General features: G+C 37.6%; 1 protein-coding gene across 2 annotated transcripts in view; it reads right to left on the bottom strand.

Moving 5' to 3' along the window:
* Nucleotides 1-2485: 2485 nt before the first annotated feature.
* LOC136040409 (sulfite oxidase-like) overlaps nucleotides 2486-18287 on the bottom strand; it is an 86060-nt gene continuing 70258 nt past the window's right edge. For both annotated transcript variants that reach the window (XM_065724692.1, XM_065724685.1), the window contains exons 10-11: nucleotides 15051-15202; nucleotides 2486-3460 (exon numbers count right to left, since the gene is read on the bottom strand). In XM_065724692.1, coding sequence (XP_065580764.1) covers nucleotides 3317-3460; nucleotides 15051-15202 — 296 coding nt within the window. In that variant the 3' untranslated portion in view covers nucleotides 2486-3316. The remainder of the gene's footprint in view (nucleotides 3461-15050; nucleotides 15203-18287) is intronic.

Raw genomic sequence — 18287 nt, 5'->3', positions numbered from 1 at the left:
ATTTTCAAAATTACCCCCCTCCAATTCCACCAAAGAGAGCAGATCCGGCCCGGTTATGTCAGTCACGTATCTTAGACAGGTTTTTATTCTTCCCATCCAGTTTCATCCTGATCTCACCGCTTTAAGTATTTTCTAAGATTTCCGGTCCCCCCCCCCAATTACGCTTGATCCGATTGAGATTTAAAATAAGAGATCGGAGTTACGAGGTTCTTCTAAATATGAAGTTTCATGAAGATCCGATCACTCCTTCGTAAGTTAAAAATACGTCATTTTTTCTTATTTTTCAGAATTAACCCCCCCCCCCCAATAGATCGGATCCGTTCCAATTATGTAAATCACGTATGTAAGACTTCTGCTTATTTTTCCCACCAAGTTTCATCCCGATCCCTCAAATCTAAGCGTTTTCCATGATTTTAGGTTCCCCCACCCCAAACTTCCCCCAATGTCACTAGATCTGGTCGGGTTTAAAATAAGAGCTCTGAGCCACGATATCCTTCTAAATATCAAATTTCATTGAGATCTGATCACCTGTTCGTAAGTTAAAAATACCTCATTTTTTCTAAATTTTCAGAAATAAACCCCCCCCCCCCCAACTATCCCAAAGAGAGCGGATCCGTTCCGTTTATGTCAATCATGTATCTAGCACTTGTGTTTATTTTTCCCACCAAGTTTCATCCTGATCCATCCATCCACTCTAAGTGTTTTCCAATTTTTAGGTTTCTCCCTCCCAACTCTCCCCCCACCCCAATGTCACCAGATCCGGTCGGGATTTAAAATAAGAGCTCTAAGACACGATATCTTCTAAACATCAAATTTCATTGAGATCCGATCACCCGTTCGTAAGTTAAAAATACCTCATTTTTTCTAATTTTTCAGAATTACCCCCCCCCCCCCCAACTACCCCAAAGAGAGCGGATCCGTTCCGATTATGTCAATCATGTATCTGGGACTTGTTCTTACTTTTCCCATCAAGTTTCATCCCGATCCCTCTACTCTAAGTGTTTTCCAAGATTTTAGGTTTCCCCCCTCCAACTCCCCCCAATGTCATCAGATCCTGTCGGGAGTTAAAATAAGAGCTCTGAGACACAATATCATTCCAAACAACAAATTTCATAAAGATCCCATCACCCATTCATAAGTTAAAAATACTTCATTTTTTCTATTTTTTCCGAATTAACCGGCCCCCCACTCCCCCCCCCCCAGATGGTCAGATTGGGTAAACGACTATTTCTAATTTAAGCTGGTCTCGTCCCTGGTACGCCTGCCAAATTTCATTGTCCTAGCTTACCTGGAAGTGCCTAAAGTAGCAAAACCGGGACTGACAGACAGACAGACCGACAGAATTGGCGATTGCTATTTGTCACTTGGTTAATACCAAGTACCATAAAAATACTCGACACTTTTATTTTTTGGAATTAAAAAATATAATTAATCACCAGGACGGATTCAATGCCTAGTACTTGAGACGAAAAAAGGTAAAGGTTGGAAGAAGGGAAAGAGCTGGTTCCAGAATTTTTTTGAAAGCTCATATGGTCTTGATATTTTCATCGAAGGTCTGAATTATGCTTTAAAATAGTAGCTATACATCCTGATCAATTAGCCTGATCGAAAACATGGTGTGGTGGTAAGCAGAAAGCCACATTGTCTGCCAATAAACTGATTCTATCCTAAGTGACAAAATTAAAGTACTTATCATACTCAAGTCTGAGCAATAGGTTTACTTGAATGGTCGAAGTACAGGAAGGGTCGGTAAGGTCCATCTACCTCGATTGACTATTGAACTACTTGTGTTCATTTTATATTTTTTTTTACCACAGTTTAAATTCTAATAAAGAATTCTTTTTTTTTTTTGGGGGGGGGGGTAGTTATGACTGAAGGCCGAATTTATTTTCAAAAGAGAAGTTGGTAAGGGGGTGCCTCTACATAAATAGGATTCCTCAGCCAATAGAGCTTTAGGGTTTTTTTTCCCTACCTCCTCGTCTTCTCTTCTTGCTAGATTAGGAATATCTGGTAAACTTCAAGGGAAAACTTTTTTGGCTTTGGATCGGTCTTAATCTAAGGAACCAGTTGGCCAAAGCCCATAATTTGGGAGAAGCATGTTCTAAGCCAAACTAGAATAATAGTACAAAAAGTTAGACAAGCATAAGAATATCTGCTTTAACAGGATTTTAAGAACTTTACAAGGTTGGACATGAGAGAGGTAAAAAGTCAACATAACCTTCATGGACCCCAATTCTCTAGAAGCAGTTCCCCCTTACTTTTACCGAGATAATTAAGCTTTGGAGCAGTACATTTTTCATCAAAACCAAAAAAAAATTTTTTTTCTCTTTTACAAAGCTTCGAATAAAGCAAAGTTGCAAACAGGTAAAAATCAATAAAGGTTTCAAAATACAGCTAGATAATTCTTATTTTGCTTACAAAACACACCTAAATTTCTCAAACAATAAACTTATTGTTCTATGTACATTATAGCAGATACTATTGATAGACATGTTAATGTTTTAATAGGAAAATAAAGACAGTCAATTTTGTTACAAAAAATTCACAAATAATCCATTAAAAGCAATAAGCTTTTAACTTAATAACTGCAAACACTTTCCCGACACCAGCTATATATTCCAACAATTATTCGACATAAAATCAATAGATAACTAATATAAATAAACAAACCACTGGTATAATAGAAAACATGAGATTCTTGACTATAATACATGATTTGTTCAAACAAAAGGAAAAAAAGAAGATAGAGAGCAATAATGAGCAGACTGACGAAAACATAATCTGGACTTTTAACCATGGACTGGGGTGAGATGTGTGTGTATGTGCAGAGCAAAAAGGAACCCTCAGCCCCCCCCCCCTCCATGTGAAAGGGCATGAGCAAATAAGGTTACAATTTTTGATTGAAACTGAAACTTTTTTTCATAGATTTTACCCCTCCCCATATCTCTCTGTATCTAGACAAGAAAAACGCTAACAAATTTCGTGTTTCTAGCGCCTATTTTTGATGAATAGACCTAATATTTGGGAAAGAAAAGGCGAATTTCATCCCTAACGCAACAGTTTAATACCGTACCAAACAGGTAGCATCTATTACAATACATTTATTTTTTAAGTAAAGTATTAGTGTCTAACAAGCATTGGAAATGCTAACTTTAAACGAACGAAAAATGCAAGAAAAATGACTGCTTGAACGTACAATAATTTTATATGGTTGCTCTTGGCGTATTTTTACAGCATTTACAGATGAAACCACTAAGGTAAAAGCAAGAAGGTAAAAATACAACAACAAAAAAAAAACACTAATAACAGAACAATTCTATTGCACATGGACTTTAACTTTATGATATGCATTGCTCAAAACCCCACGAATATTCCATATGTTTTCGAACGTTTCAGGCTGTGTGTTATAAGAATCGTCTACAGCTTTCGCCCAAATCTCAACTGTTCCACTTTGGGAGACCTGAAAAAATAATAATACTGTTATAAGTAGTAAGAACCATAAAGGTCAATTGACCTATTGACTTGGAAACCCAACGATAAAGTAGAGTAAGCATGGAAAATTTCAGATAATGCTGTAAGACAAAAAATATTTTAAAGTTCTTTATAAACAAAAATTAATATTTGCATTACTTGTTAAATATTTGTTAAATCCTGTTGCAAGGAGCACCATTTGAAATCAGGACACGAAAGGGCTGACATCCCCCCTGCCTTCTAAAGATCAGTACATAATATGCACTTTACCCAAAACGAAATATATTTTCTATGTTTTCTCTTTTTTAATTTCAATAAATCAAAAATTGTTGAGATTTTGTGGAATAAATATCAGCATATGTATATCAAATTGACAATGCACATTCATGTGTATTTTTTTCATTAAAGTGGAAATTATGTTCTGGCCTTGAGAAGGCATAGTGGTTGTGAGCCCTACTCATGTTAATCCTCGTTTTGAGTTTGACTAGGTTATTTTACTGTAATTTCTGTTCGTTTTGGGTTTCATTTATGTATTTATGCTGATTTGTGGTATTTTAAGCTTGGTAGATTATTTGATTCTAATTTTGCTCATTTTTGGTTTGATGGAGTTGTTTACTTTTCTTTGAAACACTTATTTAATGGAAAAAGTTTTTTAAATTAATTTCTGTACGTTTTTGACATAGTGTTTTTCAGGGAAAAATAAAATAATAGTTTAAATCTTTTCATTTTTTTTCTTTAAAAATTTATAGTTTGGCCTGCTATTTGTATGCAAGAGAAACTTTTTCAACTATTTTTAAAAACATACACCCTTTTGAAAATTTTGACACAAACAGTAGTGTTTAATTCAGTTTTATACCTCCTCCAGTTGACCTGAAAAATTAAACTTAATACCATTCCCAAGAAATTCTATCTATGATCTTTGACAGTCTGGATACACTTACACCCTTTTGATTTAGTTAAATTTTCAAAGCAGAAGTAGTAATAGAAGAAGCCCCGAAAATTGGAACATACCCTCAGTCATGCTTGGACATTACTGAGATGTCTTATGAGCAACCAGCATAGACACAGTGCGCTTTGATTTAATTTTAAAGATAAATTTAGTTTTTAAGCATGGTGGGCAAATTGCATAGCTTTGGGGGGTTGACCTACCCAACAACACAAGAGATACAGTTACTAGACCGTTCAGCTACGCTGAACAAAATGACTGTCTTTAAATTTGGATTAGAAGTGTTTGGAAAATTATGAATTAAAGAGGAGGGCTCATTGCCCTCTAACCACTTTTGACTCTTAAAAATGACACTAGAACTTTTAATTTTCAATCAAATTAACTCCTTTAAAATAACAATGATATTACTAGCTATGATAGAGCAGTGCTGCCTAAATTACTTGTATGCCCTTTTAATACATGCATGCATATAAGTTTTTCGTTTAGTTGACCCCCCCCCTAACGTTCCCTTAAAGTTTCAACTTAATGCCCTTAGTGCCATTCGTTACTGTAACTGTAATTATGTAAATAGTCTCTTCTGGCTAGTTCAGAATCCGCCACAACTTACCCTGAAAGGTCTTACAAGCTAATGCAAGCCGTTGCTGTGATATTGTTCCGATAACCTTTTGACATATTATAGTTTTGACATATGAATTGTGAATTCGCACATATTTAAGCTTCATTTATCATGAAATATCAAGTTTGAATTTTGTCCCAATTTTTTAAAAATGACTCCTGAAACACAAAATTCGTTTATTAGAACGATAAGAAGCTTTTTTTTTAAAGTAATAAAAAACTGAGTTTTGAATTTTTTTTGAAAGTTTGAATTTTGTCCCGATTCTTTAAAAACAACTCCTGAAATAGAAGGTTCGTTTAATTAGAACAATAAGAATTTTTTTTTTAAAGTACTTAGAAAATTTTAGCATAAAGAGCGAGGTGTTAAGAAGGAACAACCCCCCTTCTATACGTAATAATTTCTATTCGTTTTCAGTTTTAATGTTGCTCCTTACTTTCAGTTGAAAAAAAACTTTTCTTTTTAACTTAATCTCTATAAGAATACAGATTTTGGCTTAATATTTCTATGTCGCACAAAATTTTCGTCAATTTTTAATAATCTAAACTCTTTTGAAAATCTGGACATACATAGCATCTTTTGATTTAGTTTTATACCTTCTCTTACTTACTTAGCTTACTTAGATCCTCCTACGGCTGGGGACGCATAGGGCAGCGACGGTTGACCTTATCCAAATACTAAATAATACCAAAAAAAATAAATACAAAATACCAAATACCAAATCTTATGCCAAATACTAAAGTTGATTCAGCGTGGTTCGGAGACTCGTCGCCTCTTTCTCCAGTGATCGACCAAGTGTGCAGTCCTTCGAATGCCGGCTAGGGTCCAGCACCATACATCGTGTGGGAGCTGTCCTTCGTTCATGCGGATCAAATTCCCCCAGTGCTTCAATCTTCTCATTCTGATCTCGTCGGTCAATAGTGGTTGTTCGGTATCTACCCTTATCTGGGCATTCGTTAATCTGTCCGAGTAGTCTTTTCTCAGCATTCTTTGAAAGGCTTTAAGACTCGCATCCATACAAAAGTACAGAGATTACATTACTCCTAAACAATTGGAAAGTCAAATCCTGGGAGCAGTTTCTACATCTCCAAACATTCTTCAGCTGAGAAAACACTCCACCTACATACGCTATGCGTAGCATGACTTCTCTATCACAGTTCCCATCCTGGGTCACTGTATTACCAAGGTACTTAAATTCTCTGACTTCTTCTATATCAGTGCCTTCGTATCGAATACCAGCTGCAAAGGTCATGACAACTCCGTTTGACATACTTAAAGTTTTATCAAAATTAATCTTCAGGACAACAGGGGCAGCTTTTGCTGGTAGTTCATTCAGATTATGTTGAATGTCCTCTTGGCAGTGAGCCGCGAGAGCGATATCGTCAGCGAAGTCACAGTCGTGTATTTAACATTGTATGCATCCCTTAAAGTGGCAAGCTCGAGGCACAAAGATATAAGTATTGCGAATAATACTGGAGATAGTAAGTATCCTTGACGTACACTGGGCTCGACAGGGAACCACTCTGACAGTCCATTCTCAGTCTTGACTGCACAAACATGTGCAGCATACAGGGATTTGATCAAGTTCAGTTTTTGGACGCATTCTATATGCTAGAAGAATTCTCCACATTGCTTTTTGATGCACATAGTAAAATACTTTCAAGGAGTCTATAAACACTAAAATAATCTGCACTTGCCATTCGTTCAATACCTCCAGTAAAACACTGAGATAAAGATCAGATGTCACAAAGATCAGCATGGATTATTTCGGCGGAAACCATATTACTCATCCCTTAAAGCCAAGTCCACTTGGGTCTGAATTCTACTAAGTATAATGTGACATAGAACTTTACATCCGACTGTCTGGAGTGTGATACCTCTCTAGACATCACATGATGTCTTTCGACCTTTCTAGAAGAGCTTCCCGATAGTGACTTTAATCTAGTCGGGAAGGACAGCCTCGTCGTCCCATACTTTACTAAACAGCTTAAATAGTGGGCCAGCGAGAGCTTTTCTTTCATATTTCAACAGTTCCGGAGGGACTCTATCATACCCAGCTGCTTTCCTATTTTTGAGCGACTTCAGGGCTGTTACAACTTCCCGAAAGAGGATGAAGCCCGAATAGATATCTAAGTTATATAGGGGCACGTCGGAGACAAAAAAAGGCTCACGGGGTATCGGCTAGTTCAGAGCATCCAAGGGATATTCACTCCAACGTTTCTGGACATCTACCTGATTCGCAAGCACCTGCCCACTTTTATCCTCTATGAAAGGACATGGGTTTGTTTGGGCACCGGAAAGCTTCTTAGTAAGCATATATACGGTTTTACTATCGCCCCGACTGGCTGCTCTTTCTGCCGCAGCTGCTACGATCTTAAAATCAAGTCTACTTGAGTCTGAATTCTACTAAGTATAATGTGACATAGAACTTTACATCCAGCTCTCTGGAGTGTGATACCTCTCCAGGTATCACCTGATGTCTTCTGACCTTTCTTGAAGAGTTTCCCGATAATGCCTTTATTCTAGTCGGGAAGGAGAGCCTCGTCGTCCCATACTTTACTAAGCAGCTTAAATAGTGGGCCAGCGAGAGCTTTTCACCCATATTTCAGCAAATCCGGAGGGACTCCATAATATCTAGCTGCTTTTCCATTTTTGAGCGACTTCAGGGCTGTTACAACTTCCTGAAAGAGGATGAAGCCCGAATAGATATCCAAATTAAATAGGGGCATGTCGGGGACAAACAATGGCTCTCGGGGTATCGGCTGGTTCAGAGCATCCAAGGAATATTCACTCCAACGGTTCTGGACATCTACCTGATTCGCAAGCAGCTGTCCACTTTTATCCTCTATGAAAGGACATGGGTTTGTTTGCGCGCCGGAAAACTTCTTAGTAAGCATATATACGGTTTTACTATCGTCCCGACTGTCTGCTCTTTCTGCCACAGCTGCTATGATCTTAAAATCAAGTCCACTTGAGTCTGAATTCTCCTAAGTATAATGTGACATACAACTTTACATCCGACTCTCTGGAGTGTGATACCTCTCCAGGTATCACCTGATGTATTCTGACCTTTCTTGAAGAGTTTCCCGATAATGCCTTTATTCTAGTCGGGAAGGAGAGCCTCGTCGTCCCATACTTTACAAAGCAGCTTAAATAGTGGGCAAGCGAGAGCTTTTCTCCCATATTTTAGCAACTCCGGAGGGATTCCATCATATCCAGCTGTTTTTCCATTTTTGAGCAACTTCAGGGCTGTTACAACTTCCTGAAAGAGGAGGAAGCCCGAATAGATATCCAAGTTAAATAGGGGCATGTCAGAAACAAACAATGGCTCTCGGGATATCGGCCGGTTCAGGGCATCCAAGGAATATTCACTCCAACGGTTCTGGACATCTACCTGATTCGCAAGCAGCTTTCCACTTTTATCCTCTATGAAAGGACATGGGTTTGTTTACGCGCCGGAAAGCTTATTAGTAAGCATATATACAGTTTTACTATCGCCCCGACTGGCTGCTCTTTCTGCCGCAGCTGCTATGTTCTCAGAATATTTTCTCTTGTCATTCCTGGCAGACATTTTCACTCACTTATGGGCACATTTATGCTGTTATTTTAGACTATCACAGTGTTGCCTATAACTAGGCTGGCTAGATGAATGACTAGGTGAGTGTTTATCTACGAGAGCTTTCAGATTTGTTCTTTCCTGAATCAGCAGCCAAGTTTCTTCACTAATCCACTCTTCCTACTTTCATTTCTTATATCCAAGAACTTTCACTGCAGCATCTTTTAGGCACTCCCATAGTGTTTTTCAAAGACAATCTGAACTTCTCCGTCGGCTCAAAGCTGTAAACCTATTTTCTAGCGGAAGATTACATTTTTGACGAATAGTCTTATCGCAAAACTTCTGGAGATCAAATTTCTTAGCTGCAACTGACAGTTTCTTCACCACCTTCAACTTAATTTTGCATTTGGCTATAACTAGTTGATGGTGAGAGAAGCAATCGGCTCCGTGGTAAGCTCTGACACCTTCAAGGGATATACTTGTGCGCTTGCTGAAGAATAGATGGTCGATCTGGTTTCGACTGGAACCATCAGTTGAATTCCACGTGTATTTATGGATAGTCTTATGGGATACCAAGTACTTCCTACAATCATATCATTAGTGGCAATAATCAATCAGTCGCACTACTGATTTCACCAAGTCTATGGGAACCGATCACCGTTGGCGCATAGTCCTGGTTACAGCCCACTTTCGCATTAAAATCGCCACATACAACCAATATATCGCGGCTATGAACTTTAATTGTGACATCACTAAGCGACTGGTAGAAAGCGCCTTTATCAGAGTCACTTGATTCATTTGTTAGAGCATGCACAGCTATACCCCTCATTTTGGCCTGGGTAGTCGCAAAACGTGCTCTCAGGATACGATCTTTGAATGGTTCCCAAACCAGTCCAGCCTCTTTAATACGCTCTTTCTCAGAATAAAGCACATTATATTTCTGGCAGTCAAGGGTCCCAAACTGTGGAATTCGTGTCTCAGATAGCGCAGCCAGATCTACCCGATACTTATCATGAACTCTCATCACATTATTTATCCGACCCGGCTGAATGCCTGGTTTAATCTTTCTATAATTCCAAAATGCAATTTGGAAAGCATCTTTCATAGTCAAAAATCGTTTCCGGGGGCGTTCAGTATCTTAAGATTAGTCAAAATTCTGATTTTAATTAACTAATTAATTCTGATCTATGCTACTTTGACAACCTGGATGCACTGACACCCATTTGATTTAGTTCATTTGTAAGAGCAAAAGTAGCATTAGTAGTAGCCCTAAAAGTTTCATCTTAATACCCCCAGTCGTTCTTGAGATATTGCTAAGACGTCTTATTGCCAACTAGCATACATATAATGTCTTTTGAATTAGTGTTAAATTAATACAAGCTTTCCGTGAAACTTCCTACTTTATGTTGTGTTCTAGTCTTAAGACACCACACCTGGATACCTTGACGACCTTATTTTTTTTTGAAAACCCGGATCCACTTAAGCTGTTTTGATTTAGTTCCATAGTAAGAGTAATAATAAAAGTAGTAGTAGTAAAGTGGTAATAATATATATAGCCCCAGGAGTTTCAGCTTAATAACCAAAGTCATAGCTGGGATATTGTCAATACACCCCAATCATAACCCACATATACACAGTGTGTCTTGATTCAGTTCAACACTGGCCTCACCGTTCTCTGAAAGTTTAACTTTCAGTTAGCAATAGCAATTAGGAGTAGAATTAGCTACAGCAGAAGTACTATTGGTAGTAAGTAGTAATATTATTTACATTGGGCCGTTTTGGTCTAGTTCAATAGCCCCTCCTCATACCCTGATAGTTTCAACGTAATACTGTTTCTGAGATATTTCTGATATGTTCTTTTGATAATCTGCATGCACATAATGTGTTTTATTTAGCCCGACATCCCCCGCAACAGTCCCTGAGATTTCCACAGTCCCTGAGATTAGCCATGGTGAAAGCAGCACTAATAGCAGTAGTAGTAGTACTGCAACTACTAGTAGTAGTATGCATATAGTGCATTCTGTTAGTTCAATGTGCCCCTCAACATGTCCTGACTCAACATGCCTGATACTCTAAGCCATTTTTGCGATACTGCTGATACAGCCCTTTTAGAGCCTGAATACTCATGGCGGATTTTAATTTTATTCAATATACCGGTCAACATTTCCTGAAAATTTCTCCTTAATACCCTTAGCCTTAGCAGTAGAAGAAGTAGCAGTATGATGTAGTGCCTTTTGGTTGGTTCAACATCCCCTTCGACAAGCACTGAAAGTTTAAAATAAATATTCTAAGCTGTTCCTGGGATATAGCTGTTACACCCTTTTAATAACCTGCATTCACATTGTGTGTCTCAATTTAGTTCAACATCCTCCTCAACATTTCCTGAAAGTTTAACGTAATACACTTAGCTTCAGTAGTAGTGGTAGTTATAGTAGTAGTAGCAGTAGTAGTACTATTAGTGTGCACAAAATTCCCTTTGGTTAGTTTAATTCCCCCCTTGACATACCATGAAAGCTTTCACATAATAACCTAGACCATTCCTGAGATATTGCTGATACACCCTTTTGACAACTACATACATAGAGGGTGTTTTGATTTAGTTCAACTAACCCCCTACCATTCCCTGAAAGTTTTACCTTCCTACCCTTAGCCTCAGTAGTTTTGGTCGTAGTAATTGCAGCAGTAGTAGTAGCAGAATGCCCTGAGCGCTTTTGGTTGTTTCGACATCCTTCTCATTACGTCCTGAAAGTTTTAACTTAATACTGTATGGTGTTACTGAGAAATTGGTCATACATTCTTTTGGCAATTTGAATTCACAAACTGTGTTTTGATTTAGTGCAACATCCCTCTACATATTCCCCAAAAGTTTCACCTTAATGCTCTTAGCCCCAGTAGAGGTAGTAGTCTTTGCAGCAGTAATAGTAGCAATAGTGATAGCATGCGCAAAGTACCTTTTAGTTAAACATCACCCTCAACATGCCCTGAAATTTTCAACGGAATAATCTAAGCTGTTCCTAAGCCATTGATTATGTGCCCTTTTGAAAAACTGCATGGATAGAGTTTGTTTTGATTAAGTTGAAACTTCCCCAAAACACTCCCTGAAAGTTTTACCTCAATATCCCTAGTTGCAGTAATCGTAGTTATAGTATTAGTATGCACAGAGTGTCTTTTGGTTAGTTCAAAATCCACCACAACATATCCCAAAAGTTTCAACTTAATAGACATAGCCGTTCCTGAGATATTTGTGGTGTATCCTATTAGCAAAATACACACTCACAGTGTTTTGATTTGGTTCAATATCTCCCAAAACATTCCCTAAGAACTTCGCTTACTGCCCTTAGCTTCCATACTAGCAATAGTAGCAGTATGCACATAGCACCTATTTTCCCACATCCCCCTCAACACACGCTGAAAGTTTCAACTTGCTACCATAAACTGTTCCTGAAGCATGTCTGATACGTCTTTTTGATAAACTGCATGCACAAAATGTGTTTTATTTAGCCCAACATCCTAGTCGACAGTCCTTGAAATTTTCACCTTAATAAACTTAGCTTAGTAGCAGTAGCAATAGCAGTAGAAGTGGCAGTAGTAGCATGCAAATATTGCTTTTTTGTTGGTTCAATATTCCCTACAACAATCCCTGTAAGTTTCAACTTCATGCTCTAGCCGTTGCTGATATGCTATTTGACAACCTGCATGCACACAATGTGTTTTGGTTCATTCGAACTTTCCTTTCAACATCCCTTAAATTTTCTACCTTCATACCTTTAGCCTTAATTGTAGTAGTACTAACAGTAGTAGCAGTAGTAACTAGTAGCATTAGGAGTATGCACATATTGCCTTTAAGTCAGCTTAACATCCCTCTCATCAATTGCTGGAATTTTCAACTTGATACGCTAAGTCGTTCCTAAGATACTGCTGATACACTCTTTTGACAATCTGTAATTATATAGTATGGTTTGTTTAGTTTAACTTTCCCCTCAACATTTGCTCAATTTTTCACCTCAATATCCTCTGCCTTAGTAATAGTCACCACAGAAACAGTAATAGTAGTGATGGTAGCAGAAGCAGTAGTCATGATAGCATGAAAATGTTGCATTTTGGCAAATTGATCATTACCCTCATCAATCGTTGAAAGTTCTAACTTAATACCCAGGTATGGACAAAATTCCAAAGCTACAAGTAGCAGAATTCGACAGAAATTCAAAAGCTGCCGACACTTCAGCAGCATAGCTTGTGTTTTGACAGCTTTTCTTTGAGCAAAAATTATTTTTATATGTATACATGGTATTTTCAGAGAGGATCTGCCAACAAATTTGAAAACTACCAAATCGCATTGCTACTTTGCTACCCTACTTTTTCCATGGCGGTTAATAGCCTCAGTCATTCTGAAGTTACGCCCTTCTGACAACGTGCATACATATAGTGCGTTTTGGTTTAGTTCAACACTCCCCTCAACATTGTTTGAAAGCTTCTTCCAAATGGCCCAGACCATTTTGAACACCAAAGATCAACCTTGCCCCCCTTTCCCGATAACAAATGCTACATGCAAACAAATTGCAAAAATTACAGCCCTTGCCACTAGGGCTGTAGGGGATGGATATCCCAAGAAAAATAGCTACTGGTTCTTTCAACTATGCTGAACAAAATGGCTATCTCAGAAATTCGGATAGGATGTGTTTGGGCAATAAAGGGGCATGAGAGGGGGCTGGTTACCCACCAATCTCATTCGACTATTAAAAAAGGCTATATAACCTTAAATTTCTCATGGAATGAGCTCTTTTCGTAGTTTCTATGACAGTTCTAAACAAAGCGCCTTGGTAAAAAGAAAGAATAATGATATGTTGTGCTCACTTTGCTCTTTAATTAGTCAGCGCTATTGCACTGTCTATGATATTTGCTCTTCTGCCTTGTCAAATTGTTTTACAACGAAGGGCAGCTCTTCCGAAGAAGGTGGAGGGCATTCCAGTTTAGGGTGGCTAAGATGAAAAGTATTTCTGGAAAAATTTTTCTCATTTGGTGTTGTACGGTACAACACCAAATGGCACAACTTGTACCATTATTTTTTGTTAAAAAATGATAAAGTTTTAACGCTAGGTGTTGGGATGGCTTTGCCAGTGGAAACTTAAAAGTTTTTAAGTTTACGTTACGTTAACATTACGTTATTTTAACGTAACGTTTGAGTTACGCTGGTTTAGTAGACAAGTTCTATTGCATTTATTTGGAATCGTGATTTGTTTTTTCTTTTTTTTTATCAGAGTTTATTCTTATTCATTTTCTGGTAGAAACGAGTCTAATTTTTCAGTTGATTCTAGAGGTATACCTTCTATTAATTCTAGAAATATTACTTCAATTCAAAAGTAGGGAGGCCTGAATGATTTTACTGGAGTACGGCCAATCACCTGACTTGAAGTGGGATGCCCATGTTCAAAATATCCTAAAACAAGCTTTCCCTTCGGTTAACCTTCAAAAACTTTTGTTAAAATTTTCTTGCCTCCCTAAGGATCTTATCCAACTTTATTGTTCTTTTATTCGGCCAGTACTGGAGCTTACTTGTCCAGTGTGGCATCTCGGTTTTTCTTCAGAACATATTTATGAGATTGAAAATGTCCAAAAACGAGCACTTAGAATCATAAATGGTGAAGGGAAGGTTCCATACCATTATCTACTAGGTAAGTTTAAGCTCACCACGTTGGCCGAGACAAGGAGCCTCCAATGCCTTCGTTTCGGTACCAAGACCCTGTCTGTTCCTCCATTACGTTCCATCATCCCCAAACCCTACCTTCTCGCCCGCAACAGACCGTCCCGTATAAATCCCAAAAAGTCCCCAAACTGACTCCCATCCCCGCTAAACATGAAAGATATTGGAAGAGTTTTGTAGAGTTGAAGCTTCTCAAACCAAGCACTGGACCACAGTTACTCATTTTGAAAGAAACAGGTACACAGAAGGAGATGAGGGCCCAGCATGTCAATACCTAAAAAAAATCCACTTATGTTTGGTTGTTGCCTGAATTACTTCTGAATTTCATATAAATCACCTATTTCCAGCTGTGTTGACCAATTTGAGCCCCTTCCCCCAAACAAATTACTACATGTGTCTCTTCTGAAATAAATTTTTTCCTGTTCACATCCTATCATCTGAGAGCCTAGGGTTAACTAGGGCCAGTAAGATTTTGACGACAACATCCCTTGAAATTTTCAATGCAAGCCTCTGACAGCATCAGACTTAAGAGTGGTATGGTTAATCAAATTTCACATTGATAAACTCAATAAAGTAACTTAAATTTAATGGAAATATGTTAAACTTCATATCCCTTTCTTTACTGTCATACTTGAATAAATTACTGGAACATATCAATACGCAGCAGTGTTATTTTGGTATACTTGAAAGAACAATTGCAATTCCATATATTTTCAGTTGTTTACTTTACTGTATTTTTACCAAATACTAGAATATAACTTACAGGAATTTCCGCTGTCCAAAGGGTCCATGCCCAGCCAACATTCTGCCCGGATTTATCGCCAGGGTCATGACGTGCGACATGCCATGTTTTCCCTTTATCGCAAGTTATATCTACACGGGCTATCTTACGCCCTCCACCACTCCACGCATAGCCTGCAAAGTGAATTACAACGATAAGATTAAATACAAGCTAGAAAATTTAAGTAAGATTAAAACAGAGCACAATTAAACCAGAAAATTCTGCTTGTTTTAGAGCTTCGATTATTTAGTTTCTTTTTGAGTTAATTGGCGTTCACATGCTTGTCAAGTTATACTTGGATGTCTGAGCACGTGTCACTTTAAACACCAGTATCCAGTCAGTTTCCGCACACACGTAAAATTCGATGCTTAGCAACAACAAGCTGTAAACTGGGCAAAACAAACGCGGGAAAAAATATTGAAAAAAAGGTGGGTTGTATCGATCGGCGAAACCCCCATAATACATCAGACTAGCGATATAACTGGTAAAAGTGGTCACAGCAAAATTGGGTATTTTACCGTAATTTTACGTACCCCCGTAAAATTAGTATTTTACATATTTTACGTAATTTACGTATTTACCGGTATTTTACCGGTATCTTGCACATTTTGCGACTCCTTGCAATTTTCATAGCAAAAAAGCACAAAGAGGAAGGCAGAAAAAGGTTGGGACATAATTTATTGATTTTGTTTTATGTATAGCTGTATTTCGTCAGCTGTATTAAAGGTCGTCTGATTGACTTGAATCTCTTGTTGTCAGAGCGATAAAGCGTATTGTTGTACAGTTAATTATAATTTTAAACAGTGAAATGTTAGCTGAAATAAAATTATATTGTCCTGTGGTGGCGCAGTGGATTTGACCTTAGCTTGGTAATACGGGACCCAGAGATCGAATCACGCTGCAGGAATGCACTGCAGGGCCGACGCAGGGACCTTAGTAGTCAAGAAGCGTCGTTAATTCTTAAATAATAATAAGATTATATTAGTTCTGTGAGTTGTTAAAGACAGAAAGGGCTGCAAGCACGATTGACAAATGAAAAACAAGAAAAAAGTAATAAAAGTAAATAGCAGTGAAGAAAGATAGTAATGTCAGCCAGTGGACAGAAAAAAAGCGAAAATGACAGAAGGAGATATTTCATCAGGATATTGGTTCTGTGAATTGTTAAAGACAGAAAGGGGTACAAGCAGGATTGACATATGAACAACAAGAAAAAAAATTAGTGAAATTAACTAGCCGTGAAAAAAAGAGGGTAATGTCAGCCAGTGGACAGAAAAGAAGCAATAGTGACAGAAGCAGATATTTCGTCAGGGACTTCCACCCAGCCGTCTTCAATGCTCAAAAAAGAAGGAAAACTGATCTTTTGAAATAACTCTGACAGAGCAGAAGAAAGACTGAATCAAAGCAAACATAAAACCGAGCTAGATTAAACGAAAGGCTATTCACCATTAAAATTGGGCAAGAATTCTTGGTGCTTATAAATTAGCCAGAACACACTCAAGTTCTTGATCAGAATGTAAGATCTAAGAAAACCGGTTTCACAACCATAAAGACAAGTGACGGGCAGAGGCCGACTTCCAAAACTTTTATGGAGGGAGGGGAACTAAATAATTTTGTCTCTAAATTACTGGGGAGATAACTGCCCCCTTGCCTTCCCCCAAACGATGCTTCTGGTGATGGGTGACAGAATCCATTGGACCTATATAATTTGGGCCATATATTTGCAAATTACTGGGGTAAAGTTTTTCGTCAGCTTGAAGTTCGAGAAAAATTCTCACTTCATAATATGCAGAGTAATTGTAGCCAACACATTTTGCATTTAGACCCGCTATACGTTCCCCCCCCCCCTAATGTGCAAATATATGGCCCAAATCATGTAAGTCCAAGATCCAAAAACCAGGAAATCAATCAGTTTAAAAAACCTGTGATTTGGAACAAGCACGGTCACTTGACTCAGAAGGAGAGGAGCTAGATTTGCCAGCAGATTCTGTAGAAGACAGTCTTAATCACTGTGAAAGTGACTGAAGGTTCCACTATTATGATCCAAGCGGTACAAACCACTTTTTACTTGTATTCGGTGCTTTTACAAAAAAAGGAAAAATAAAATGTGTGCGACATGAGAAACGTGAAATTTAAATATGCATGACTGTTATGCTAACATGTCTTAGGTAAATGTAGAAAAAATTACTAATTGTATCCTTTTTTTTTTTTTAAATGGATATCCAAAATCAGGCACTGTCCAAGTGCTGAAGCATTACCTTAGGCACGAAATTGCCAAAGGGATAAACTAGACTATAAAGGGTATTAACTTTTTTAAAATTGACGGAAATAAGAATCCTTGAAAAATTTCACTGAAAGTGGTGCTGAAAAACAAATGCGCAACTGGTGTTTTAGCTATAGGGTGACTCTAAAACACTGACTGTATCTTATTTCCCCAAGGGGGAACCTTATTTAACTTTATTTTTCCAATTTTACCAACCGAGTTTTTATTTCACGGTAATTTTACAACACTAAAGCCAAACATTACTTTTCATCGATCGACGCAGAAGTTTCAGGGCATACAGACTGGACTAAGAGGACCTTAACGGAAACAAGAAATTTTGGAAGAAAACTGTGGTTGTATCGATCATAGCGCAGAATATTCGATGTTTTTCTCCACTGATCTGGCTTAAAATTTCAGGCCGTTTAGTCATTTCAATTAAAATTTCAGGACCAAGGGAGTTCGAATTGGTTGTGTTGGGTCGTGGCGTCATTTCTTTTTTTCAAGACCACAAAACAGAACTCTTTTTAGTCAATAAGCTTATCAAATATCTATCTAAACAAATAAGCAATAACAACAAAATATCCTTTAAATAAAATGTTGATTAAGAAACGTGAATATCCAAGGGCGTCAACAGGTTGGCTTCAGTCCTATAGAAGACGAAAAAAAATATCTCAGCTTTCAATTTGCATCAGCAATATCAGAGTAGAACTATTATTAAAAAATCATAAAATTGCTGTTGACCGAAAATTTTGTAGGAAAGACTAAAAGAATTTACAAATATTAATAATAATAACCAAATTTAAAACTGTATCAATTAAAATGCACATAAATTAAAATGAATAATAACATTAAACTTAAAGCGAACAGATATTATAACAAACAGGAATGACCTGTGGACACTAGAAATGACCAACACTTCAGAATTAATAGCATCGCATATTAAACAATCAATCACCTTT

Source organism: Artemia franciscana, chromosome 2 (genome assembly GCF_032884065.1).
Source record: "Artemia franciscana chromosome 2, ASM3288406v1, whole genome shotgun sequence".
Lineage (NCBI taxonomy): Eukaryota > Metazoa > Arthropoda > Branchiopoda > Anostraca > Artemiidae > Artemia > Artemia franciscana.
This window is presented reverse-complemented; position numbering and strand designations above follow the sequence as displayed.